The sequence below is a fragment of the Mytilus galloprovincialis genome, chromosome 6, assembly GCF_965363235.1.
Source record: "Mytilus galloprovincialis chromosome 6, xbMytGall1.hap1.1, whole genome shotgun sequence".
Classification (NCBI taxonomy): Eukaryota; Metazoa; Mollusca; class Bivalvia; order Mytilida; family Mytilidae; genus Mytilus; species Mytilus galloprovincialis.
Window position 1 is genome coordinate 70,505,168 of NC_134843.1, and position 26,731 is coordinate 70,531,898.

The window sequence follows — 26,731 nt, forward strand, 5'->3', positions numbered from 1 at the left end:
AACCGTAGCCTCAATTAGTATTGTTACATTCGTAATTAATCGGTTCCTTATCCGACTTTGCATTCCGGCATTTAGTCTCCAATGTAACAATAATATTTTTTATTATTGTTACATTTCCATGTTACCGTAGCCAGTGCCTTTTTTATTAGTATATCCTGATTTTTTTTTATATACAGAAATTGTCGTCCTGTCTATTTTTTGTGTCTTATTCTGTCATTTTGTTTTACTCAAAACTCCTGTTCTGCTTTTTTTCAACCTCATCCTGGCGCCCTCTCCCATTACCACCACCACCATCAAATCAAAATCAAATGGTAGCTACCTTCTTCTATCGTAATTCTGTCCTGTTTTTTACCTACGTCGAAAAAAGTTTCTCGTTAATAAAGAAAAATCAAGCCCCTTCAAAGCAGTTAGTGCCTATAAAATGAAATTCTGAAAATAAATCCTCAAAGGAATCGGTTACGAGGATTTAGGTCGTTTATTGGAAGTTAAACATACAAATTGCTATTACGGCTATTACTTAAATGTATGATATATAAAGACAAATAATCACATTTGTGTCGGAAAATTTATCTATCAAATTTCCGGAACTCCACACCGGACTCGTTTCTTTTGGATAATTTTAACATTGTTGTTTGAATTGTCTCCCTTGGAAAAATACTTCTCTCATAATTGGATTTCCAGTTCAAACTGCTTCAACCAACACTGCAACAGCAAAACTTGTTATTGACGGGACTTTTGAAGTGAAAACCAAAATGAGGAGCGCACGACAAAGGTTGCATACTATTTGTAGTCATGTAAAATGGTCAAAAGAACACGGACGTGTAAACCTTGTCCAAACAAGGTCAAAGGTTTTGTCAACTGACAACATTAATCCATTTGTCAAAAACATGGAATATGCAGTTAGAGGGCCTATTGTTATTCGTGCTGCAGAAATAGAGCAAGAACTAAAAGCTGTAAGCTTCTTTGGAGTTAACATTTGTAAGATTCTTGTCTCTGACAGTACATTCAAGTTTTCTTTCAAGGCAGTGTCTGCGTGTACCCGCATGCGGGTACGAATAGTCAAATTGCCGTTCTAGGCTGCGCGTACCCACATCCGGTTTTCTATTAAAATGCTATCGGATCGGGAATGAAACATGAAATATATATGGAAATTATCGATAATATGGGGATTTCGTGTAGAACAAGTAAAGAGTATGAAAAATAATATTTTCAAATTGTATTAATTAAATAATGATACATAATAAACATTGCAAAATTAAATGCACAATGATGGAAAATGAAACTGTACAGTCCCTGTAAAAGAAAAAAACATGATAGAAATTAATACTATTATAAAATTTAAATCACGGAAAATTTAAAGAATAACATTTTAATAATTTAAAAATATACCCATATGATATTTTAAAATAATCTTTTAGTAAAATGTAAAACAGAAACTGTTTTGTTTCCGTCAACGCACATAAGAACAAAAAGAGGCAGTCATAAGTCATTCAATTTATATGTTGCTATTACAGACTAGGGGAATAGCTCTGGTAGTATGGATGGAGACGATTATATTCGGACACATAAAAACACATCAGCTTCCATTTCTATATTTTAATCAGACAAAGATGACTTTACAAACATAAATACAAAATACTGACAAAAGGGGAACAACTCTCTCTTACATACAGAAACTGAATCTGACCATACATACTGATATATAACATCCCGCCCCCAAAACAAAAATTTACTAAATTTTTACAATGGTCAATATGTTTATGTGTTATAAAAAAAAATACAATATATATTAATTTCCAAAATTGAAAGTTTACATGAATAAAGTTAATCTCTCGACACTCTAGTAACCATTTTAAAACAAACGTATCAACGCTGCAAACCCGAAAGTCTGGCATCTCGGACTCCTCCCTCGGATGACCTTATGCACGCATTACTTCCACACAACAATTACAGTGATACACACATATCAATGGCATTTCCTACTAGACAAACATATATCATTATAAATAGCTGAATACAAATTTGATAGTATCATCAGAGACCTTAAACTCTTAAATTTAATAAGGTTTTATTTATGATAAATATCACACCGCTAAATGATAAACACATTCACATTAGCTTAAATTTCAAAGTAAACAAATAACGTAGATCAAAATTAGCATGAAAAGTATCTGGTTTCATAAAATCAACATGGTTAAAAATAGAATGTTCTCGTACAGAATAAATTCATCATCTTTTCTTTAAAATAGGTCTTCTCGGAAATCTGCAAAACCATGGCGATACAGTTATCACCAAAACACAGTAAATATAATTAAGTTTTTAAAAGACGGAGTCAAATAAAGGTTACGGCGGAATGAACACAACAGCAATACAGTCAACATATTACGCAATACACATCACACGTGTAGAAGGTTCAACGGATAAATCTGGGTCAACAGTTGTTATGTAAAATGGCTCTTCTGATGAAATCGGAACTTTAGACTATGCATGGCGATACAGTTATCACCGATGCAAATTGAATAATGTCAAATGAAAATAGCATATATATAAACAGGATCCAAATATTACGGAAATCGAATAATCATGATGCAATGAGATAAATCTCACGTGCTTTCTGGTTAAAAACGGAATACATGTAGACATTCATAAATAATTCACAAAGACAGTACGTACACGAGACGAGACATGGTCTGTTCTTCTTTCAAAAATCCATTTAAATTTTGGTATCATAATAAAAGTTCAGGTATAAATTTTTAAAAACAATAAAAAGTTATCAGCATCATGGCGGAATAACAGGATCCATCAGGAACAATCGGTCAACTTTTTAAGTAAAAATATCTAAAATCTAATGAAAAATTAAACTCCAAAATATGTATAAATCATTATTCACGATCGTTTCGGGTCCCCACCATATTACAGACTAGGGGAATAGCTCTGGTAGTATGGATGGAGACGATTATATTCGGACACATAAAAACACATCAGCTTCCATTTCTATATTTTAATCAGACAAAGATGACGTCACAAACATAAATACAAAATACTGACAAAAGGGGAACAACTCTCTCTTACATACAGAAACATAATCTGACCATACATACTGATATATAACATTGCGTCAATAAGTAAGACTTCAGGATATTTATCAAAGAAATTTTGCATTGGTTTATCCTGGAAAAATATTCCATTCAAAACACCAGATTCATCTTTTACTACTTCTACTGTTGCACCTGAAATATAATGAAATATTTCAAGTATTCATATTCAGGTTAAAATGAACAAAATATAAAAGTCTTCCCCACAGTTATAATATCACTCTCTTCCATTTTAAGAATATTTACTAACTGAGAAAAAACTGTTCACTTACCTGTATATATATGTGTATATTTATAAAAATTCTGAGTAGTTTAAATCAATTTATTCACTAATTGCAACAAATTCCGTATATATTTCACGTTTCATTCCCGATCCAAGGGCATTTTAATAGAACACCGGATATGGGTACGTGCAGCCTAGAACAGCAATTTGACTATTCGTTCCCGCATGCGGTTACGCGCAGACACTGCCTTCTTTTAAAGCAACCACTGTCTTCTAGAATAATGTCATGATATGCTGCTTACATGTAACAATAGATCAAACTGCTATACATTTCTGAAATAGAATAATTTATACATCTTTATAACTTCTGTCTCTGGTTTAGGCTTTCCCTAGCATAACTGTAACTGTTTATAGCTAATTGTCCTTATTAACATAATGTTTTCTGGTACCACTGATCTAAGGCAGTAGTCATAGGAAGGCTATCAGCTATGAAGTAAATCTGTATTCTTATGATAACAAGTACAGAAACACTAGGGGAACAGCTGATAGACGAATAATGATCCCTAGAGTACAATGAAAATTAACCGTTCCAATCGGATTAACAAAATTTTATTTAGATCTCCTTCCCAAACGTTAGTTTTTTCATGTAAATACATTGATTCAATCAGAGAAATTTTTGTCCCCAGCTCATAGCTAAAGCTCACATCACACCTGTTTCCTAGTCTACCACAATTACACCTGACATTTAAAGGCACTATAGTCTGATACAAGATACAGTTGATGTCTATTTATATGAGACCAAAAAGATTTTCCCATTTATAGTACATGTAGGTCTAATTGTCAAATTTTGTCTTCTCATGACAACAGATTAAACAAAAAATACTAACATGTAGGGTTTCACTAAGGTGAGTCAATGAGTCCTAGCTAGACTCAACAAATCTGTTTGATCTCATTGTTTCACTAACTGGGGATCAGTCCACAAATGCATCAAAATTGAAAAATGAAGTATCAACAGAGCTCAGCACACAAATCATCTTGAAACAAAAGTTTAGAAATAATCTAAATTTGATGCTATTTCCTTGCTCTATTTTGTTATATACATGTAGCATGTGTAGAGACAGAAATTATAAATTATATTTGAATAAAATTTCATTTTCCAATGTTGGCAATGAATGGACCATGATAAAAAAAAAACAAGTTTCTGGACTTGCCTTCAAAAAGCCTCAGTGAGAATCTGGGTATCTGAAAACTTTACAAATCAAAGTGCTTAAAAATATATATTATTTATTTTCAGGGTAAGAGTAAACCATTTTCTGATGTTATTAGGGCCAATATTGGGGATTGTCATGCAACTGGTCAAAAACCCCTGACCTTCCTGAGACAGGTAAATATATAAAGCATTGTCCTAGGAAAAACCCCCACTGATTGTCATGCTGTTTGAAAATAACCACTGTTTGTTTTTTCTCAGACATTTACTCTGTAAACAGGTAAAGGATTGCCTTATTCATGTTATTGTTTAAAAAAAAAACCATGACCTATATATATAAAAAAGAAGATGCATGGGGTATGATTGCCAATGAGACAACTGTCCGCAATATATAGTTGTTTATAAATTTCCATGTTATTTTGGTCTCTTGCGGAGAGTTGTCTCATTGGCAATCATGCCACATCTTCCTTTTTATAGTTAAATGTGTCCTAACTGAACATGCTAAATGAGTAATTGGTTATTATACATTTCTTATCTTCATTTTACTGCTGAAACACAGAATTTCCAGCAAATACTGTAAATTCAGAAATTATTGTGAGCATTTGTTATAAGGAATTGAATTTTTGCAATATTGGGAAAAATCTTGTTTTATTTATATCAAAAACTTCAAAATGCTAGTTTATTTTATTTCGATTATAACCCTGTCACCTTTTTAGCAATAATAAAAACATCACAATAATTTCTGAATTTACAGTATACTATTACGAAAGGTTATGAATTAATGAAATACAAGAAACTTGCTTTCTTTTCCTTTTAACACTTGCTTCCTTACATATATATTTTCATGTTAAGGAGGATCGTGGATACAAAGATTTCAGCATAAGATTAAACAATTGTTTTTTTCATTACACATTTTATTTATTACACTATTAGTTATTGCTTTATGCTATGGTACAAAAATTAACCACAAAAATAGATTCGGCTTGGCCCCAGATGACTTTTAAAAATGTTTATATCATTTATCAAGCTCCTAATTATCTCCCTTCAGTGCTGAAATGACTTTTTTGGCAATAAAATTGAAATATCTTTTTTAACTCATCGGTGACCTATAATTTTTATCATTGTTTTCAAATAAGCTGTACATAAACTAAATAATTGTAAAATTAAAGCGATTTCTGTAATTTAGTTCTTTTTTTATTTCTATATTACCTCTATTTCTCCTATTAGTTCAACAGAAAAAAAGGATATTGACAAAAATGTATGCTTCTTTCAGAGGCAGATTGTGAGCTTAAATGAATGGTGACCGCATTTTTTTATTTCATTTTTCTTTTAAATATATGATAAAGTGCATTTATAAAAAAATATAGCGAAATCCTTAATATTCCTATATAAAACAAAAAATTTGATTTATACCAATGACACATATTTTGTTCAAGATGTTTGACATTTTACACATAATTCCAGGTTGTTGCTATATGTACCGATCCAGATAGGTTAATGGATGATCCAAAATATCCAGCAGATGCTAAAAGTAGAGCAAAACGTATATTATCAGGCTGTGGGGGCCAAAGTATAGGTATGTGTATCACATCAAATATTCCTTCTCACCCTGATATGTTGGTTAACTATCATGTGGTTGCTAAAAACTTTGATATTGGTGTCTCACCCAATGTCCATGATGATGGAGAATTAATGTCTTTTTGCAAAACTTTAAATGTTATTTTATAATTTGTTTGTAGTTTTTGTACATTGATTGGATGAGAAAAGCTAAGAAATAGTTTTAATATGTTACTTAAAGACATGGTCATCCCCATATTTCCATCTGATAGATAAATGTTGGTAAAAGTCCAATTTGTTTTTGGGATACGATTGCTTTCAAGCAATCTGTAGACTTATACCAGTGGCTCAGGACAATGCCCTCACGTCAACCGTTTTATTCTAAACATTAACATGATTAAGGACCGTCTCAGATTCTTGTGATTGTCTTGGTTTAAAAGGTAAAAACAAACAAAGGGATTGAACTTAAACAACTTTCCTATAATGTTCTTTTCATAATCTTCATGTTTGATATTTCCTTTGACTTATATGCATGTTTTTAACAACACAGAAAATCAGAATCAAGCAGTATTTATATTTAGTGTTTTTATAAATTTAGAAACACATCAGAGGGACTTCCCCAGTTGTGATAAAAATGCGAGAGTTCTCTGAATTCCGATAAATCTATTTCTGTCATATAAGAACTGAAGTGGAGTTTTACTTATATGTCACCGTTATTAAACTGGTATTTGATATTGTACTTCCATAAAAAATAGAGAACCATTTAGGTTTAATATACGTTCTTACTACAGGGTTTGTTTAGGTAATTATGCGCATGCGTATAGTTTTCTTGACTTCAAGGGGTACTAGGTTAAATGGTTGCTCTGGATTCCACACTCGATTGATTAATTTATAACTCATGGGATCCTTTCTATGTATGTCTGCTATTGAGGGTTATTGTTGTTGCATAATTTTAAATCATATGCATCATTTAAATTAAAATAAAATAGTCCACATCGTTTAGGTTTATTTTCAACACCCCTTCAGGCGAAATGGAGTCTTCCATATTATCATTTCGAGTTGTCTCCCTTCCGGAAGTCACTTCCTTGAATTCTGCATAAAACATTATGTTGAGAAAAATTAACTTGTTCTGTCGATAAACGTCGTATTATATTAAAAACGATCGCAATTTAAACTGAGGAATGTGTACGGAAAGGAGTCATGATCACTGACCCAAAGGAAATTAAATATTTAAAGAGTTAGGAATGGGGTTCCTCCTAGAATTAACGTAGGAAAATAGGTGATAAGATACGAAGTGAAATACTTCTCTCACTCTTAGTCTCAGTCACTGCTGTGGAAAGAAAAAATGGAATTGATAGTACAAAAATAAAACACAATAGGCCTAAGTACATTGTTCATACACTTTTAACCGGGATTGGCTATTTTGTAACTATTCAGATTACGTAAATTACATTTGACATGTGCAGTTGAATTAGTTTTGAAAATAATATTATCCAGCTACATGCATACATGTGTCAATGAAAACAATGGCAATCGTATCCCTCAGAGCAATCTGCTCTTTGATTCTATTTTAGGTGCTTATAGTGACAGTTCAGGTGTGAGGGTTATAAGAGAAGACATAGCAGCTTATATTACAAACAGAGATGGTCATCCTTGTAATCCTGATAATATATTCCTCTGCACTGGAGCAAGTGATGGTATCAAGGTATGGATAGATGACCGTTTATGTTTAATGAAGCAAAAGAGTCTCTTTTCTCTATGAAAGTTGAATGTTTACACTGTTTTTGTTTATGACATTTTTGTCTTGTGACTTTTTTTCCTATTGTTCATAATATTTGAGACATTTACAAGCTATATTTTCAGCAATATCAAAATTGATTCTTTTTAAAAACACTGCTATTATCGTGAATAATTTTTTGTTTTATTTTCCACAGACCATCATGAAACTATGTATGACTGGTGAAGGAGGAAACAAAAGAGCAGGAGTTATGATACCAATACCACAGTACCCCCTCTATACAGCAACTATAGCTGAGTACAATGCTTGTCCTGTAAGTACTACACTCCCCTCCACACAACCACTATAATAGCTGAGTACAATGCTTGTCCTGTAAGTACTACACTCCCCTCCACACAACCACAATAATAGCTGAGTATAATGCTTGTCCTGTAAGTACTACACTCCCCTCCATACAACCACAATAATAGCTGAGTATAATGCTTGTCCTGTAAGTACTACACTCCCCTCCACACGACCACTATAATAGCTGAGTATAATGCTTGTCCTGCATAATAGATGAATATTTATATGCACAACATAGGTACTACATGTATTTTAAATTTATTTCAACAATTGGAATTTTTTTTACAAAAAGTTAGAGCAAATCATTATACTTTGAAATTGTACATCTTCAGTTAATGTAGTCGGTTTAATTGTTCTTCAAAACAAGAACCTCTATTTGATAAACTGGAGGGTGGAAAAAAAATTTCCCCCATATAGAAAAGCTACCCTAAAATCAACACGATTTACCAAAAAATGTAGCAACTGCAGAAGAAGTGCTGCTTACATTTGTAAATGCCTTAACTTTGTGTGAAAAGACATTAAGTGCCCCATTTTGAAATTCTCTCATATTTTGTATTCATATTTTCTCATTCATGCTCTTTATACAAGTTTGTTTTTTGCAGATCAATTATTACTTAAATGAAGATAACAATTGGTCATTAGACATACCTGAACTTAAACGTTCCATACAAGAAGCAAGATCTCACTGTGTACCTAGAGTTCTATGTGTTATAAACCCTGGAAATCCTACAGGTAAAGATTGAATTTGACAGTTAAAAAAATACAAAAGTAAAATAGATTTAAGTAGAAATAAAAAGATGTGATATGAGTGCCAATGAGTCAACTCTCCATCCAAGTCACAATGTGTAAAAAAGCAAACAATTATATGTCAAAGTACTGCTTTTAACATGGAGCCTTGGCTCACACCGAACAGCTATAAAGGGCCTCAAAATGACTATTGAAAAACCATCTAAACAGGAAAACCAATTGGTTTATCTACATAAGAATAAGAAAATGCACACATTAAAAAAGAGACCTAAAGTTGCCTGAAAATAATAAAACCAGTCTTTCTATTAACAGTAAATGTTTCTTTTCCCAATTTATAAGTCAATACATATTAGAGGGTAGTAATGCCCTTTAATGTCAGGCGTCAAATGGTCATTTTCGGCTACTGTTAGTGTTAAATTGATAAAAAAAATACTGTGATTCATCAAAATATTCTTATCATGATTCTTCAAAGGTCTCAAATAATTATCGTTTCCGATATTTTTTGAAAAAAAATTAACGTGATTCGTCAAAATCATTGGATTATTCTATTGTCTAAAAGAAGGTGTACATTTAATCTTCATCCACCAAAAATTACCGTAAATGTCTTTTGGCAAGATTTTTTACCGTTATTCGTCATGAAGGTATCCCCATTACCACCCTCATATTGATTATGGAAAACTTTTCCCCGAAGATGTTTTTGAATTGCGTTTAGTACATAAATCTTTAACCTGAATAAATCCTTGTTAATCATATTAATTAATGACTAAACTGACTTTCAAGGTTCCTCTGGCAAATTTGACTGTAGAAATTTTTTCTCCAGTTTTTTGTAGACTAGTTATTGTTATACAGCTCCCCGTTAATTTATCAGAATAAACATTTGTGCACTATATTTTATCTATTTTTCAGGCCAGGTGCTATCTAGAGAAAATATAGAAAATGTTATTCAATTTGCCAAAGAAGAAAATCTAGTCTTGATGGCCGATGAGGTAGGTTTAATCAAATACATTTTTCATAACTTTTTTAAAACTTTACTCGAGGCTTTATTGCAGACAAATGCAAAACATGCTGTAAGGAAATATTTTACTCTATGGTATAGGAAACCATTAACATTAGGAAAAAGAAATTTAATTTGGTCAGGTAATAGGAGTATTAAAGAGAAAATTACATTTTATGTGCATTCAAAGCTCTTTTCTGGATTTACTTTCACCAAGAAAGGTCAATCCCAAACTTCAAACTTTTGTAATCCAAGGATGTATAGAAAAAGTTGAATAGCTGAGAAGCTATTTTGATCCCCAGATCAGTTTTGCATTTTTACTCGTTTTGGTATGCAGAAATAGCACTTGCCATTGTTGCTATTATTGACAAACAAATACTGGGATCAGTCCGGTTTTGACAGTGCTATCACAAATACAATTCTTGTAAGATTTTTAACAAAACTATATCATAGGTTTATATTTGACAAGTTAGAAAATCAGTGTTAATCAACTATTTTTTAAAGAGTCATGTCCCTTGGAAAAATTAATTATATGGAAAATTGCTTTGGTAATTATGTATACATTTTTTTACTATTATTTTATGAATCTTATATCATTGGTTTATATCAGCTATGTATTGGACAAGTTCGAAAATCAGTGATGATAAACTATTTTAAAAAAGTCTTGCCCCTTGGAAATAATACTTATTAATTAAGAAAATTGAATTGTAAGCACTCTCATATGTACTTTTCTTGCCAGAATTTTTTGAAACTTATATTATAGAGAATAATACATGGCAAAATCTGTATCATATGCCATATCATCCCGAGATACCAATATCAGCCAGAGGGCCTTTAGGCCCGAGGGTGATACTGCATGTGGTACAGATTTTGTCATGTTTTATACGCTTTATCATATATTTCAACAGGAGAGTATATATAAACTGCTTTCTGATCCCTAGCACCTGGGTTACCTTCAGTTCTACTTTTGTCTTGTTTTAAAAGCTTTTAAAGAACTGCTCAATTACTCATCCGAGGAACCTGGGTTACCTTACAATTTGCGTGCTGTTGTTTTAAAAATATTTTTTTATTGTATTTTTTTGTGAGTTTTGTATGGTATTTCATTAAGTTCTTTTGTATAGTTGCATTTCGTTTGTCAGAAATATGAAAACTTGGCATTTGTGATGTCACATGCCATGTCCCTTAGAAATATCACTTATATTTAAAATTGTTGAACTCATGTCCTTTGGAAAATGTTGATTATTATATAGGATATTGCATTGTTATCAGTATCATATATTTTCAATTGATGCCAGAGTTTTAAGAAACTTTTTTCACAGGTTTATATCAGCTATGTCTCAAGACAAGTTGGATAATCAGTGCTGATAATTATTTTTGAAAAAAATATGCCCCTTGAATATATTAAATATATTGAAAATTGCATTGTATTTTTTTCAAGTCTTTATTTCTTTTAATAAAGATATTTGTAAAATGAGAAAAATAAAGATTTTTTAGTTATTTCCCCTTGGATAGATAAAATATGTGCAATGCAGGGCACATAAGAACTCTGTTCTTTATTTCATTTTATTTGGTTTTCAGTTAAATAAGGAGATGTGATATTATTTTATTCAAGTAGTCTTTCTTTACATTCAAAATTCTGATCAGCCTCTTTCGTCGTGCAAGAAAAAACAATAGAATCTTAATGTCCATGATGTAGTATCTGCCAACTGTCTCTCAAATAGTTAATGTAGATTTGTGACACAAGAGAGGATGCAATGTTTTTGAGGAAATTTGTATAAACAAAAGACATTTATATTATTTTATCTTACATTAAAGATAAATTTGAAGACTGATGTATAAAAGGAAAAAGTTTTCAAAACACTGTTACTAAAAACAGGTTCAATAACATATACTTTTAATATTTTTTTGTTGAAATAATGATTATAAAATTGACATTTATTGACATTTTGTAGGTTTATCAACACAATGTATATGCCAAAGGATCAGCATTCCATTCCTTTAAAAAGGTATTGACAGAGATGGGACCAGAATATCAGGACATTGAGCTGGCCTCATTTATGTCCACATCAAAAGGATATATGGGCGAGTAAGTTATTAATCACTTGCCTCTTTGCCAAATAAAATAAAAGTCTAATAGTTCAATGTTTATGTTTATATAAAATCTGCAAAGTCTGTAATTTAGAAAATTCAAATGTTTTCTGTATGTCTTTTTATTTTAATGAAATAGTGCTGTCATCTTCATACACAGGAAAAATTGCAAACTTGTTTTTTAAATGTTTTCCCTATGTTCCAAAACATATGTTTTCATATTTGGCCTGAACATATGTTTACATAAGTTTTCAAATATATGAAAAACATATAAACCAGGACTTCCAAAATATATTTGAGCTAGCCGGAACTTTTTATATCTGATCCTAATTTTTAATCCCTTAGGACTAAAAAACGAAATTATGGTAATCAGTTCCCAATGATTGAAAAGAAAGAAAAAACCAGTATAAAACTTTACTTTGATATAATTCGATTTTTTCACTTAAACTGTAAAATTGGCAGTGCATCATTTGAAGTGTGCAACATCTGTGTACAAATACCTGCCTTAAACTTTGTGAAACACTTTATTTTTGTTTTTAAATTACATTTTCCTAATACCGAATGTTGACTTTACAATGGTAAAACATGGACCAGAGACAGATACATAAAATCTGTGTATGTTTTCAAAGCACGACAGAGTATGAGAAGCTCTTTCCGCTTTATTTCTTCAACAAAATACACCAAATGGACGCCTCCGGGTGCGGGAATCTCTCGCTACATTGAAGACCTGTTGGCGACCCTCTGCTGTTGTTTTTTATTTGGTCGGGTTGTTGTCTCTTTGACACATTCCCCATTTCCATTCTCAATTTTATGTTAGATACAGGTATCAATGATAATTTTAGCAAATTGGATGCTTAATTAAATTTCCTACCTGCACACATGTGCACAAGTCTACTAGTTCAAACCATGTGGTTCTGACGATTTTTCATTATAAACCTTTTAAAATTTGTAATCAAATCAAGTTTATAAACGTATTTCTCATAATTTAAATCTTTTAAACTAAATGAATTAGTTGCAAACCGCAAAAAAGTAAGAAAATAACTTTGAATAGACTGAACAATTTATATAATGTCCAGTACAAAATAGTTTACCTGTCACCTTAACAGGTAGATTTCAACTAATTACCCTTGATTAAAATGAGAAGGTATAAGAGTAGGGGTTGTTTTGATAGTAATTTATCATCATGTCACCTTTATGAATGGAAATGTGGTGTCTTCAACCTATGCCAACATTTGATAAAAATATATTCAACCTATGCCTACAAACAAAATACAATAGGTGTTGTTATAACAATTATTAATTAATAAAAGGTAAAATACAGTCAGTATATTTAAGCACTAAATATTACTCTTTAAAAATTCACAAACAAAAATAAAGTATTTGCAAAATCGGTGCATTACGTTTGCGCGCATTACCACTACATTTGCGCGCAAAAATCATTACGTTTGCGCGCAGCTTTTGATTACAATTGCGCGCATTTTTTTGACAGGTAAACTCAGGTAAAATACAGGTAATAATACTTATTTATTTATAATTTGTTCAATTATTTACCCTGCTCACCAACGATGAGGTGGAAGTGGGATTTCGAGCAAGATAAGTCCGTTTTATTTTGCACAAGCACTAAATCCTAGAAATCTATACAGATAAAATTGTTAAAATGCTAAAACATGATAGCTAATCTTAAAAAAAGGTAAAGGTATTGATAAATTCATTACTTTACATGGTGTTACGTGCCGAAACTCCATGTTTGTGCCTTGGTGTAACTTTAAAAAATAACTTAAATTATTTACTAATTTTAAAATCGATCACTATTCACTGAAACACTTTTTATTCTGAAACATTCGCAATGAAGTTACATGTATGTCTTAAGGGCATACGATACAGTTACAGGGGAGGTAATGACGTTGCTAACGTAAAATGTTATTTTCGCGACGTCAAACTGTGACATATCGGGAAAAGATGCATTTTTCGACTGGTTTTTATCATTCAAACTGATTTAATTTGAAAACGAGTGCATGGACACCTATTTTTTAAAACGGCAATTTGTTTCATTTTGCAAGGAGATTATGTGACCCAAATTTTATAAAACTGTAAATAACGCAAATTACCGATTATTTATAATGATCACTTTAAAATTTGTTTTACAATTTTATATGAACAAATTATAATTTGAATTAAGAAATATTTTCAAAATTAATAATTGATAGTCATGTTTATTATGAAAATAAAAAAAATATATAGTCAATTGTAATTTAATTTAAATTTTTACCTGAATTTACCTGTAAAATGAATGCGCGCAAATGTAATCAAAAGCTGCGCGCAAACGTAAAACATTTTAATCCCCAAATGCGCGCAAACGTAGTGCGCCCTGCAAAATTGTGTTGTAGTAAAAAATGGAATTATAAACAAATTCTAAAGAGACCAAATTGTAAAAAAGAACACTTGATACTAGCAAAATTGAGTTGAAATAAATATTAAATTATTATAAAAATAAAATAAGACTAAATTTCTAAAATTAATTACATAACAATACTTGAGAAAAAAAGAGACTAAAAAATGTTTCAATAGTGCAATTTTTTTTATTTCTTTTTCAATATTTTGTTGTATTAAATATGAAACATACTTTAACAAGCAACAAAATATACAAATATAACATATTTCAACACAAACTTTTTTCTAAATCAAATTAATTTTGCAATATAAAATTTTAAATAAATTTAAAAAAAATATTTTTTTTGGTTCATTTATAGGCAGCAACTTTCCAGTTGGACAGTACACTATTTATTTACTTTGTTTTACGGGTAGTTTAGAAAATTCAAGTACTCTGTGTTTGTTTTTATTCCTTATATATTGAGTTGTGAGCTTCTGTCCAAGTTTGGTACAAATCCAGGATAGTATAAAAAAGTTATTAAAACTTTAAAAACTTTAACAATAGAGTGAATGTATTGTATCCTGGCAGAAAAACTAAGTCCTTTTATAGGTAAAATACGGGAAAAAATGGCTTTTTTGTTTTACAAAATTTAGTTCTGGATACTACAATGTATCTAATGATCATAAACAAGCTTCTGTTTAAGTTTGGTACAAATCCATGATAGTTGAAGAAAGTTATTCAAATTTTTAAAACTTTAACCACAGAGCGAATGTAATGTTTCCTGGCAGAAAAACTTAGTCCTTTTATAAGAAAAATACAGAAAAAATGGATTTTTTGTTGTACAAAAAATACTTCTGGATACTATCTTATGATCATAAAAAAGCTTCTGTCCAAGTTTGGTAGAAATCCAGAATAGTTTAAGAAAGTTATTATTAAAATTTCAGAATAGTTTAAGAAAGTTATTATTAAAATTTTAAAAACTTTAACCACAGAGTGAATATTTGTGGACGCCGCCACCGCCGACGTCGACGTCGACGGAATGTAGGATCGCTATGTCTCGTTTTTTAACTAAAGGATAACAACATGACACCAGCTGCTTGTGCAGATGCAGCTTCAATTCATATTCTATAGTATGACTTTTGAGGCAATCATATTAGTGAAATTTGTCTTATTCTCTGAATGTGTTGGAATTAATAGTGAACATTTAAAATAGATATTTTACATGAGTCAGTATCTATGAAATTCATGAGTTTCAATAGTGGTGTATGCCATTGTATTTGAAGGAATCTATTTTACATAAAATTCAATATTTTATCATATATTTCTTTATTATTCATGAAAACGACACTCATAGATATTCAATATGACTAGATGATTGTTCCTTAAATAAAAATTCATAAAATCCCCCCCCCCCCTCCATTATTTCATTTTACTAATTTTAAACTTATTCCTTTATGAAATAGAGATCCTCAACACACACAATTACCTACATTTTCACTAGTACTTGTAAAAGAAATTGTATATTGAGTAAACATCAATGCTACGTTTAAACTGGTTGTAGATTGATTAGCCCCTAATTAATTTATGTTTTTATAACACTTAATCTGTAACAAATTATTCAACCTATGCCAACATTTTTTCACACAATTTTATACCTAAATTTCAAAATGTTGGCATAGGTTGAATGAACCGGAAATGTGTGGCTGTTTAAGGCAAAAGGTTGGGTCAAAAACATTGCGAATAATGTTAAAATGACAGTCTCTTAAGAAAGCCTTGAACACTAAAAAGTAGATGTCTGGTTCATGCTTATCCCAGACGGACAATGTCCGGTAAAAATGTAAATGTCCATAAATGTCTGAAATATATGACTAATCGACTGTTTTGGAAGCCATATGTTAAACATATGAAAACATATTTTGCAATTTTTGCTATGTACTCTTTATGATGCGTTTGATTTGAAAGGACAAGTATAACGTTGATTGACATACTGTATAGCGGGTTATTTTCGTGGGTGTAAAATTTGACGATTTTCATTGAATAAGGTATATGAAATATTTTGGCGATTATTATTTTGGCAGATTCAAAACTTTTATCAATACCTTTGCATGTACACTTTTTTATACGCCCGTCGTCTTTTAGACGGGACGTATTATGGTAAACCGTTGTCCGTCCGTCCGTCTGTCCGTCCGTCCGTACGTCTGTCAGTCCGTCCGTCCGTCGTCCACACTTCGGACAATAACTCAAAAACACTTTCACCAATTTCCATGAAACTTTAGTGAATTGTTTATATCTATTGACGTAAGCTCAATTCGTTTTTTTTTAATTTTAGATTTTAAGTTTTGGATTTATGGGGCTTTATTCATAAAAAAAAGGGGGGATTTTCAACACTTCGGACAATAACTCAAAAAGGCTTTCACCAATGTCCATGAAACTTTGGTGAATTGTTTATATCTATTGATGTAAGCTCCCTTTCAATTTTTATAAATTTCAGATTTTAAGTTTTGGATTTATGGGGCTTTATTCATAAAAAAAGGGGGATTTTCAACACTTCGGACAATAACTCAAAAAGGCTTTCACCAATGTCCATGAAACTTTGGTGAATTGTTTATATCTATTGATGTAAGCTCCCTTTCAATTTTTATAAATTTCAGATTTTAAGTTTTGGATTTATGGGGCTTTATTCATAAAAAAAGGGGGATTTTCAACACTTCGGACAATAACTCAAAAAGGCTTTCACAAATGTCCATGAAACTTTGGTGAATTGTTTATATCTATTGATGTAAGCTCCCTTTCAATTCTTATAAATTTCAGATTTTAAGTTTTGGATTTATGGGGCTTTATTCATAAAAAAAAGGGGGGATTTTCAACACTTCGGACAATAACTCAAAAAGGCTTTCACCAATGTCCATGAAACTTTGGTGAATTGTTTATATCTATTGATGTAAGCTCCCTTTCAATTTTTATAAATTTCAGATTTTACATTTCAGTGTTATGAATTTTTATGCTTAAAAAAGGGGGGATTTTCCAATTTTGGGACAATAACTTTCACAAAATTTTATGCAACTTTGGTAAATTGTTTATATCTATTGACATAAGCTCCCTTTCCATTTTTATAAATTTTAGATTTTACGTTTTCTTTAGTAATGAATTTTTATACTTAAAAAAGGGGGATTTTATGAAACTTTGGTGAATATATTATTGTAACATCCCTTTTGATTTGTATATATATTTCTAGTTGATCATATAAATTCATTTAAAGCATAAAAGACAAGTTAAAAGAGCAACGGGCGTATCATGCGCTAAAGCGCAGCCCTTTATAATTTGTGGAATTTATTTTGGTGGTTTTGTTCTTTCCGCGAAAATTTACACCCCACGAAAATAACCCGCTATACCGTGTGATGCATTATCGCTATTTTACGAAATTTTGCTTTCATTTTACTGACCTATAATTTCCTTTCTCAAAGTAGTCAAGTGATATAAAAGTTATCGCTAGAACTAAGGGGGCATTTGGCATTGCTTATGAAATAGACAACATCGTCATAGGTAAAATAGCGATAAACAGATTGTTCATCTCAACTCGATTGCTCTTCTTACTTTGATATGGGATCCTTATAAGATTTTGATTTTCTAAATGAATCGATGTAAAATATTCTTCATCTTTCAGGTGTGGTTTCCGTGGAGGATATTGTGAAGCTATCAACCTCGACCCAGATGTTAAAGTTCAGCTGCTGAAGTCCATTTCTGCTAAACTATGTTCATCTGTTTCTGGACAGGTACATTTACCTTATAGCTACCAGAATCATAATTATATCTTCTTTATCTTGAAAACTTGTAAAGCTTGTTATGACTTGAAAGACATCATGACAAATTTGTATTTCCTTTTTCTCAATATCTTTTTTTTCAATTCCCAATAATTGAATATAGTAAATTCAGAAATTATTGCATGCATTTATTATCATGATTTTGAAAGAATGAACAAGACTGTAAGTTAAATTATTGTGAATTGAGGTAAACTACTTACAGGTATATGTTCCAGATATTAGAATGTTATTTCTTAATATTGCGATAATCAATGAGTTGCATTATGTATATTGATAAAAACCTCTAAATCTTTTCGGAATTTACAGTATTACCTATTATTTTGACAATTATCTTATGACCTAAGAAATGTCCAAAACATTTTCATTAATTTTATAAAAAGATTTGCCATCGTTTTTTAAAGAAACCATATATGTACAAAATACAAATAAACTTTCATTCCATGTTTTGAGTATTAGATGATGTCATTATCAACAAATTAAAAGAAAATACAATGAATACTTTAGTCATATATTGATGTGGATATATAAACAACTGATCCTAATCCGCTGATCATCATAGAGTACAATTTCTTAACTTTTAATGTTTATTGTAGGCTGCAATGGATGTTGTTGTCAACCCTCCATCATCAAGTGAACCTTCATATCCACTTTTTCTGAAAGTAAGTAATGGTTCAAGTAACCTAACATCATGCATGTCAAATTAATTAATTTTCACACACTATATGAACTTTACAAGTCTTTAAGTGTAGAAAACACCTGAAAAAAGTACAGATGAAATAGAACATATTAGTGAGAAGTCTAGGAATTCTTTTATTAACCGGATTTCCAACGAAAATGTGGGTTATTGATTTGGGGATGTACCGTGGGTCGTGGTTGGGCGGTTGGCAGCCAAATGTTGTCTGTGCATTTACTCATGAATCATTCAACCAAAGCTTTTAAAATTTTAATATGTTGTTACTGACAACAGAATGGAGGTCAAGTTCAATAGTGACGATTTGACTTTTACTGTTCAGGAGTTATGGTTCTTGAAAGATTGAAAAATAGGGTTTTCAGTCGTGTCCGTGTATTTACTCATGAACCGTTCAACCAAAGCTTTTCAAATTTAAATGTGTTGTTACTGATGACAAAATGGAGGTCAAGTTAAATAATGGCGATTTTCACATTTCCTGTTCAGGAGTTATGGTTCTTAAAAAGGAGTGGGTTCGGTAAGGTCCTAAAATGGCCCCATTTATTAGCGTAAATTTCAATTTAGGATTTATTGACCAATATCACAATACATTATAGCTAATACAGTGACTAGATAGGAAATAAGCCATTTTGTTGAAAATTTACGTTCCTGTGTTTTATTATGACGTCACAAGTTGTACTCATATTGATTTTCCACGAAAAAATCAAAGAAAATCGGTAAATTTCCTTAGATTATTGGACAGGAAACATAGAGCGCATACGTCGACAACAAATATCTTTTAAAATAATGTTTGTGAAGACATTCCACATGTCTCATTTGAATGTTTAGTTTGTCGACGCCTGCGCTCTATGTTTCCTGGTCATAAATTTCGTTGAAATCCAGCCGATTTTGTCAAATTTCATCAAAATCTCCTATTTTGACCTTTTTGGGATGTAAAAATCAACGTGTTAGAATTAAACTTTGCCAAAAATTGTTCTATTTAACTATTTCCCATGTCTTTAAGTCAAGTTAAAACGTTTTTTGTCTTGTAACATTGAACTTTATAATTGGGGCCAAATATGGCCGTTATCGAACTTACTCCTTTGACAAATGGTCTTTCCAGTCATGTCCTTGCTGTAACTTATTAAATGTTTAACTAAAGCTTTTCAAATTTTAATATATTATTACTGTAACTAATAACAAAATGGAGGTCAAGTAAGTAAGATATTGATGATTTTCACTTTCACCGTTCAGGAGTTATGGTTCTTGTGATATTGAAAAATGCCAGGACACAAATGAATGTTAATAAATCTGGTTTGCTGTAGCTTTGACAGCTTCTTGTTTTTGCTGTTATCAAACAAATTATATTTACTTCTTTAAGTAAAGATGTATTTCATTGAGATACAATGTTCATGAAATGCTTCTACCTCTGAATTCTACTGAAAAAATATAGCCATATATATTGAATTGCTTTGAATTAATTTTTTATCTATTACCCCCACTCACTGTGTATTTGGTATGCCACAGTTACCTTAGAGATGAACTAAAACTAGATGTGTTGTTGATTCCTATGGATGTTTTTTTCGTTGCTTAAATTGACTTAAATGGGAAAACTAATGAAAAAAATGAGAGATTTTATATAAACACTAGTGAGACAGCACCTCAACAACAAAGTCAAGCCAAAACATGTGTTTATCACAAGATATATGTAAATTTAGATTAAAAATATTACAGGTTTCATTGAGACCATTTTTTTTCAAGCAATGCACATAATTTGAATATGCTTACAATTTCTTTAAAAAGGAAAAAGAAAAAGTCTTAGGAGATCTAAAAGAAAAGGCCAAAATGGTGACTGAGACATTTAATTCAATGGACAGAATGTCTTGTAATGTTGTTCAAGGTGCTATGTATGCTTTTCCACAAATTAATATGCCTCCAGCTGCTTTAGAAGAAGCCAAGGTAAATATCTTGTTTTATCTGTAACATCTCATGCAGTTTATGTATTTCCATAATTCTATATATATAAAGTAACAAAAAGCTTGAATATGTATATAAATGTTTGTTTATCTGATACTGCTCTTGTTAGGTCACCTGGCCTGAAGGGTCAAGTGAGCTTTTCTCATCACTTGGCGTCCGTCGCCTTTCGTCCGTTGTTGTCGTCGTTAACATTTTACATTTTGAATTTCTTCTAGAGAACCACTGAATAGAATGAAACCAAACATTGCATGAATGTTCCTTATGAGGTGCTGACCAAGTGTTGTTACTTTGTAGCTGATCCATCAAACAAGATGGCCGCCAGCGGGGGACTTAGTTTAACATAGGACCCTATGGGAAATGCATACAAATGACTTCTTTTAGAGAACTGTTGAATGGAATGAAACCAAACATGGCATGAATGTTCCTTATGAGGTGCTGACCAAGTGTTGTTACTTTGTAGATGATCCATCATCCAAGATGGCCGCCAGCAGGGGACTTAGTTTAACATAGGACCCTATGGGAAAGACATTCAAATTTCTTCTTTTAGAGAACCACCAAAAGGAAAGAAATAAAACATAGCATAAATGTTTCTAATGAGATGCTGACCAAGTGTTGTTACTTTGTAGCTGATCCATCATCCAAGATGGTCGCCAGTGGGGGATTTAGTTTAACATAGTACCCTATGGGAAATGCATACAAAAGTCTTCTTTTAGAGAACCATCGAATGGAATGAATTCTATGTTGTGATGTTATGCTATTGTTTCAGAAAAAGGGAGAAGGTTTGGTACCATTAAAACGTTTAATCCCGCTGCAAATGTTTGCACCTGTCCTAAATCAGGAATCTGATGTACAGTAGTTGTCGTTTGTTTATGTAATTTATACATGATTCTTGTTTCTCGTTTTTTTATATAGATTAGACCGTTGGTTTTCCCGTTTGAATGGTTTTACACTAGTAATTTTTGGGCCCTTTATAGCTTGTTGTTCGGTGTTAGCCAAGGCTCCGTGTTGAAGGCCGTACATTGACCTATAATTTTTTACTTTTTTAAATTGTTATTTGGATGGAGAGTTGTCTCATTGGCACTCACACCACATCTTCCTATATCTATAGCATGAATGTTCCTTATTATTAGGTGCTGACCAAGTTTTGTAACTTTGTAGCCAAATTTTATCTTTTAATATGATTTCAAAAATCCAAGTAGAGTCAGGTGAGCGATACAGACTCTTGTATGGGAAAGTGAACAAATGAGATGTACCAACTGATGTGATGTATTGTTTTGACTTTCTGTTTTCAGAAACGAGATGTACCAGCTGATGTGATGTATTGTTTTGACTTTCTGTTTTCAGAAACGAAATGTACCAACTGATGTAATGTATTGTTTTGACTTTCTGTTTTCAGAAACAAGATGTACCAACTGATGTGATGTATTGTTTTGACTTTCTGTTTTCAGAAACAAGGCATACAAGCTGATGTGATGTATTATTTTCAACTTCTGTTTTCAGAAACAAGGTGTAATAGCTTATCTTCTTCTACTTCTTCTAATTAAGTGTAAGACTCGATTTTGAATAAATTCACACTGACGCGAACGTGACATAGCAGTACAGCTCTCCTCTATATACAGTTTCTGTTTTCAGAAACGAGGTGTACCAGCTGATGTGATGTAATGTTTTGTCCTTCTGTTTTCAGAAACAAGGTATACCAGCTGATGTGATGTATTGTTTTGACTTTCTGTTTTCAGAAACGAGATGTACCAGCTGATGTGATGTATTGTTTTGACTTTCTGTTTTCAGAAACAAGGTGTACCAGCTGATGTATTGTATTGTTTTGACTTTCTGTTTTCAGAAACAAGATGTACCAGCTGATGTGATGTATTGTTTTAACCTTTCTGTTTTCAGAAATGAGGTGTACCAACTGATGTGATGTATTGTATTGTTTTGACTTCTCTGTTTTTAGATACAAGATGTACCAGCTGATGTGATGTTTTGTTTTGACTTTCTGTTTTCAGAAACAAGATGTACCAGCTGATGTGATGTATTGTTTTTACTGTTTTTGGAAACGAAGTGTACCAGCTGATGTGATGTATTGTTTTGACTTTCTGTTTTCAGAAACAAAATGTACCAGCTGAAGTGGTGTATTGTTTTGACTTTCTGTTTTCAGAAACAAAATGTACCAGCTGATGTGATGTATTGTTTTACTTTCTGTTTTCAGAAACGAGGTGTACCAGCTGATGTGATGTATTATTTTGACTTTCGGTTTTCAGAAACGAGGTGTACCAGCTGATGTGATGTATTGTTTTGACTTTCTGTTTCAGAAATGAGGTGTACCAGCTGATGTGATGTACTGTTTTGACTTTCTGTTTTCAGAAACGAGGTGTACCAGCTGATGTGATGTATTGTTTTGACTTTCTGTTTCAGAAATGAGGTGTACCAGCTGATGTGATGTATTGTTTTGACTTTCAGTTTTCAGAAACGAGGTGTACCAGCTGATGTGATGTATTGTTTTGACTTTCTGTTTTCAGAAACGAGGTGTTCCAGCTGATGTGATGTATTGTTTTGACTTTCTGTTTTCAGAAACAAGGTGTACCAGCTGATGTGATGCATTGTTTTGACTTTCTGTTTTCAGAAACGAGGTGTACCAGCTGATGTGATGTATTGTTTTGAGTTGTTAGAAAAGACAGGTATATGTGTTGTCCCTGGATCAGGATTTGGTCAGAGACCTGGCACATATCATTTTAGGTAAACTTATGCTAAAATATAATCATTATCAAATCCAATTTATTCATTTGGCACAAAATTATACTTTCATTAAAAAAAAAATCAGCAAATAAAATTGATGAATAAATTATATTTCATGTCTTATTCTGTAATAGAGATCTAAGGAAATATATATAATTAATATTTGAGTTCTTTTTAAAGATATTTTAAAGTCACCAAATTATGAAAATAAGGTATGCCAGTGCTAAAAAAGCTAAACCAAATCGTCATATGGAAGAAAATAAGAAAATTGTAAAAAATAAGATTTTTTTTCTGCAGCATCTGATTAATATAAATTGACATGCTTGCACAAAAATAACTTTTTTGAAATTATGCCAGTAAAGAGTGGAGAAACTATTTATTTTATTTGTTTAATTAAACTAATTTTTTTTAGGACCACAATCTTGCCTCCTGTAGAAAAGTTGAAAGAAATGTTGGAAAGATTTAGGACTTTTCATGAACAGTTCTTGTCTACATACAAGTGAATACCAATTAAAGTCAACCAGGTACCAGGTCATAGAAGAAACCAGTTCATAATAAGACGTGTGAATTCACAATTTTAATTTGTACACATTCTGCACATGTATAATAGCATAATAGAACTTTACATGTTTCCGCTGTAAGTGAATTCATGATTATAGTTTGTACAGATTCTGCACATGCACAAATAGCATAATAGAACTTAACATGTTTCCGCTGTATAAAAATTGGGAACATAAGACAAAAGCAATTGTTTATACCTTACTGCTGTGTATTTTGATATGTTTCTATATACATATATGAAATGCAGATTGGTTTTTTTTAAACGACCGCAAAATTTGAAAAAATTTTCGTCGTATATTGCTATCACGTTGGCGTCGGCGTCGTCGTCCGGCGTCCGAATACTTTTAGTTTTCGCACTCTAACTTTAGTAAAAGTGAATGGAAATCTATGAAATTTTAACACAAGGTTTATGACCACAAAAGGAAGGTTGGTATTGATTTTGGGAGTTTTGGTCCCAACATTTTAGGAATTAGGGGCCAAAAAGGGCCCAAATAAGCATTTTCTTGGTTTTCGCACTATAACTTTAGTTTAAGTGAATAGAAATCTATGAAATTTTGACACAAGGTTTATGACCACAAAAGGAAGGTTGGGATTGATTTTTGGAGTTGAGGTCACAACAGTTTATGAATTAGGGGCCAAAAAGGGGCCCTATTAAGCATTATTTTTGGTTTTCGCACCATAACTTTAGTATAAGTAAATAGAAATCTATGAAATTTAAACACAAGGTTTATGACCATAAAAGGAAGGTTGGGTTTGATTTTGGGAGTTTTGGTCCTAACAGTTTAGGAATAAGGGGCCCAAAGGGTCCAAAATTGAACTTTGTGTGATTTCATCAAAAATTGAATAATTGGGGTTCTTTGATATGCCGAATCTAACTATGTATGTAGATTCTTAATTTTTGGTCCCGTTTTCAAATTGGTCTACATTAAGGTCCAAAGGGTCCAAAATTAAACTTAGTTTGATTTTAACAAAAATTGAATCCTTGGGGTTCTTTGATATGCTGAATTTAAAAATGTACTTAGATTTTTAATTATTGGCCTAGTTTTCAAGTTGGTCCAAATGGGGGTCCAAAATTAAACTTTGTTTGATTTCTTCAAAAATTGAATAAATGGGTTCTTTGATATGCCAAATCTAACTGTGTATGTAGATTCTTAATTTTTGGTCCAGTTTTCAAATTGGTCTACATTAAGGTCCAAAGGGTCCAAATTAAACTAAGTTTGATTTTAACAAAAATTAAATTCTTGGGCTTATTTGATATGCTTTATCTAAATATGTACTTTGATTTTTGATTATGGGCCCAGTTTTCAAGTTGGTCCAAATCAGGATTCCATATCAAGTATTGTGCAATAGCAAGAAATTTTCAATTGCACAGTATTGCACAATAGCAAGAAATATCTAATTGCACAATATTGTGCAATAGCAATTAATTTTCAATTGGAGTTATCTTTCTTTGTATAGAATAGTAGTTGATAATATATGTTGAAAATTTGCCAGACATGACTATGATGTCATTTTCTATTTTTATTTGCCAATAACTTTATGTAAATAACTTCATTGGAAATTTGCCAATATAAAATGTTGCTGATGAAGCTTTTTTTCCTTATCTTATCTAAAATGTTTTAGATAATGTATGTTGGAAATTTGCCAGACATGACTATGATGTCATTTTCTATTTTTATTTGCCAATAACTTTATGTAAATAACTTCATTGGAAATTTGCCAATATAAAATGTTGCTGATGAAGTTTTTTTTTATTGTTTTATACAATAAACAATGTATATTCACTTTTACTACCAACCAATCTTTACCATTCAGTGATAACAAGCACTTTATTTTACATTTTCATATTTTATGATGTATTTAAAAGAGTAGTTATTGTTGCAAACTCCATTAGAAATTTGAATTGATATCAGTTTTGGAAAAAGGGAAACAGGGATGTGAAAAAAGGGGGGGGGGTTAAATTTTTCTCATTTCAGATTTCATAAATAAAAAGAAAATTTCTTCAAACATTTTTTTGAGAGGATTAATATTCAACAGCATAGTGAATTGCTCAAAGGCAAAAAAAAACTTTTAAGTTCATTAGACCACATTCATTCTGTGTCAGAAACCTATGCTGTGTCAACTATTTAATTTTAGATTTAAATAAGAAGAAATCTTTAATTGATTTGTAAAATCTTGACATTTGTTTTGTGTAAAAAAACCCATGTAATGTCAAAAATTTGATCACAATCCAAATTCAGAGCTGTATCACGCTTGAATGTTTTGTCCATACTTGCCCCAACTGTTCAGGGTTCGACCTCTGCGGTCGTATAAAGCTGCGCCCTGCGGAGCACCTGGTTTTAAAAGAACTTGACAGGAGCCATTACATCAGAAAAGGGCTGCTATATTTTCCATCATCAGATTTATTTTAACATTAGAAAAAACGATTAGATTTTATTTATAGTGTCTTGAATTACAGATGTTAACCATAGTATAGAGTAATGATTTGAAATGTGTCAAACAATATTAAGTTAACCATTATGTTAAGAAACATAGCTAGTAATGTTATTTTTTTTTAATGTTAAACCTTTTTTTGTACTGTAATAATATCAAGTTATAAATTTGTTT

At 31.4% G+C, this 26,731-nt stretch overlaps 1 protein-coding gene across 3 annotated transcripts; it reads left to right on the forward strand.

The window, feature by feature from the left end:
• The first annotated feature begins 632 nt into the window (after positions 1-632).
• Positions 633-24,381, forward strand: LOC143080216 (alanine aminotransferase 1-like). 3 transcript variants are annotated; one of them, XM_076255942.1, is made up of 13 exons: positions 634-953; positions 4,613-4,702; positions 5,990-6,101; positions 7,657-7,787; positions 8,017-8,133; positions 8,768-8,897; positions 9,819-9,898; positions 11,859-11,992; positions 18,030-18,138; positions 18,780-18,845; positions 20,657-20,812; positions 23,451-23,563; positions 23,976-24,381. In XM_076255942.1, exons 1-13 carry the CDS (start codon positions 753-755, stop codon positions 24,064-24,066), a joined length of 1,530 nt encoding a protein of 509 aa, XP_076112057.1. In that variant the 5' UTR covers positions 634-752; the 3' UTR covers positions 24,067-24,381. The 3 variants fall into 3 exon arrangements, with proteins under 3 accessions (XP_076112058.1, XP_076112057.1, XP_076112059.1); XM_076255943.1 differs by lacking the exons at positions 23,451-23,563; positions 23,976-24,381 and adding an exon at positions 23,089-23,160 and having other exon boundaries at positions 633-953; XM_076255944.1 differs by lacking the exons at positions 23,451-23,563; positions 23,976-24,381 and adding an exon at positions 22,463-22,507.
• The last annotated feature ends 2,350 nt before the right edge of the window (positions 24,382-26,731 follow it).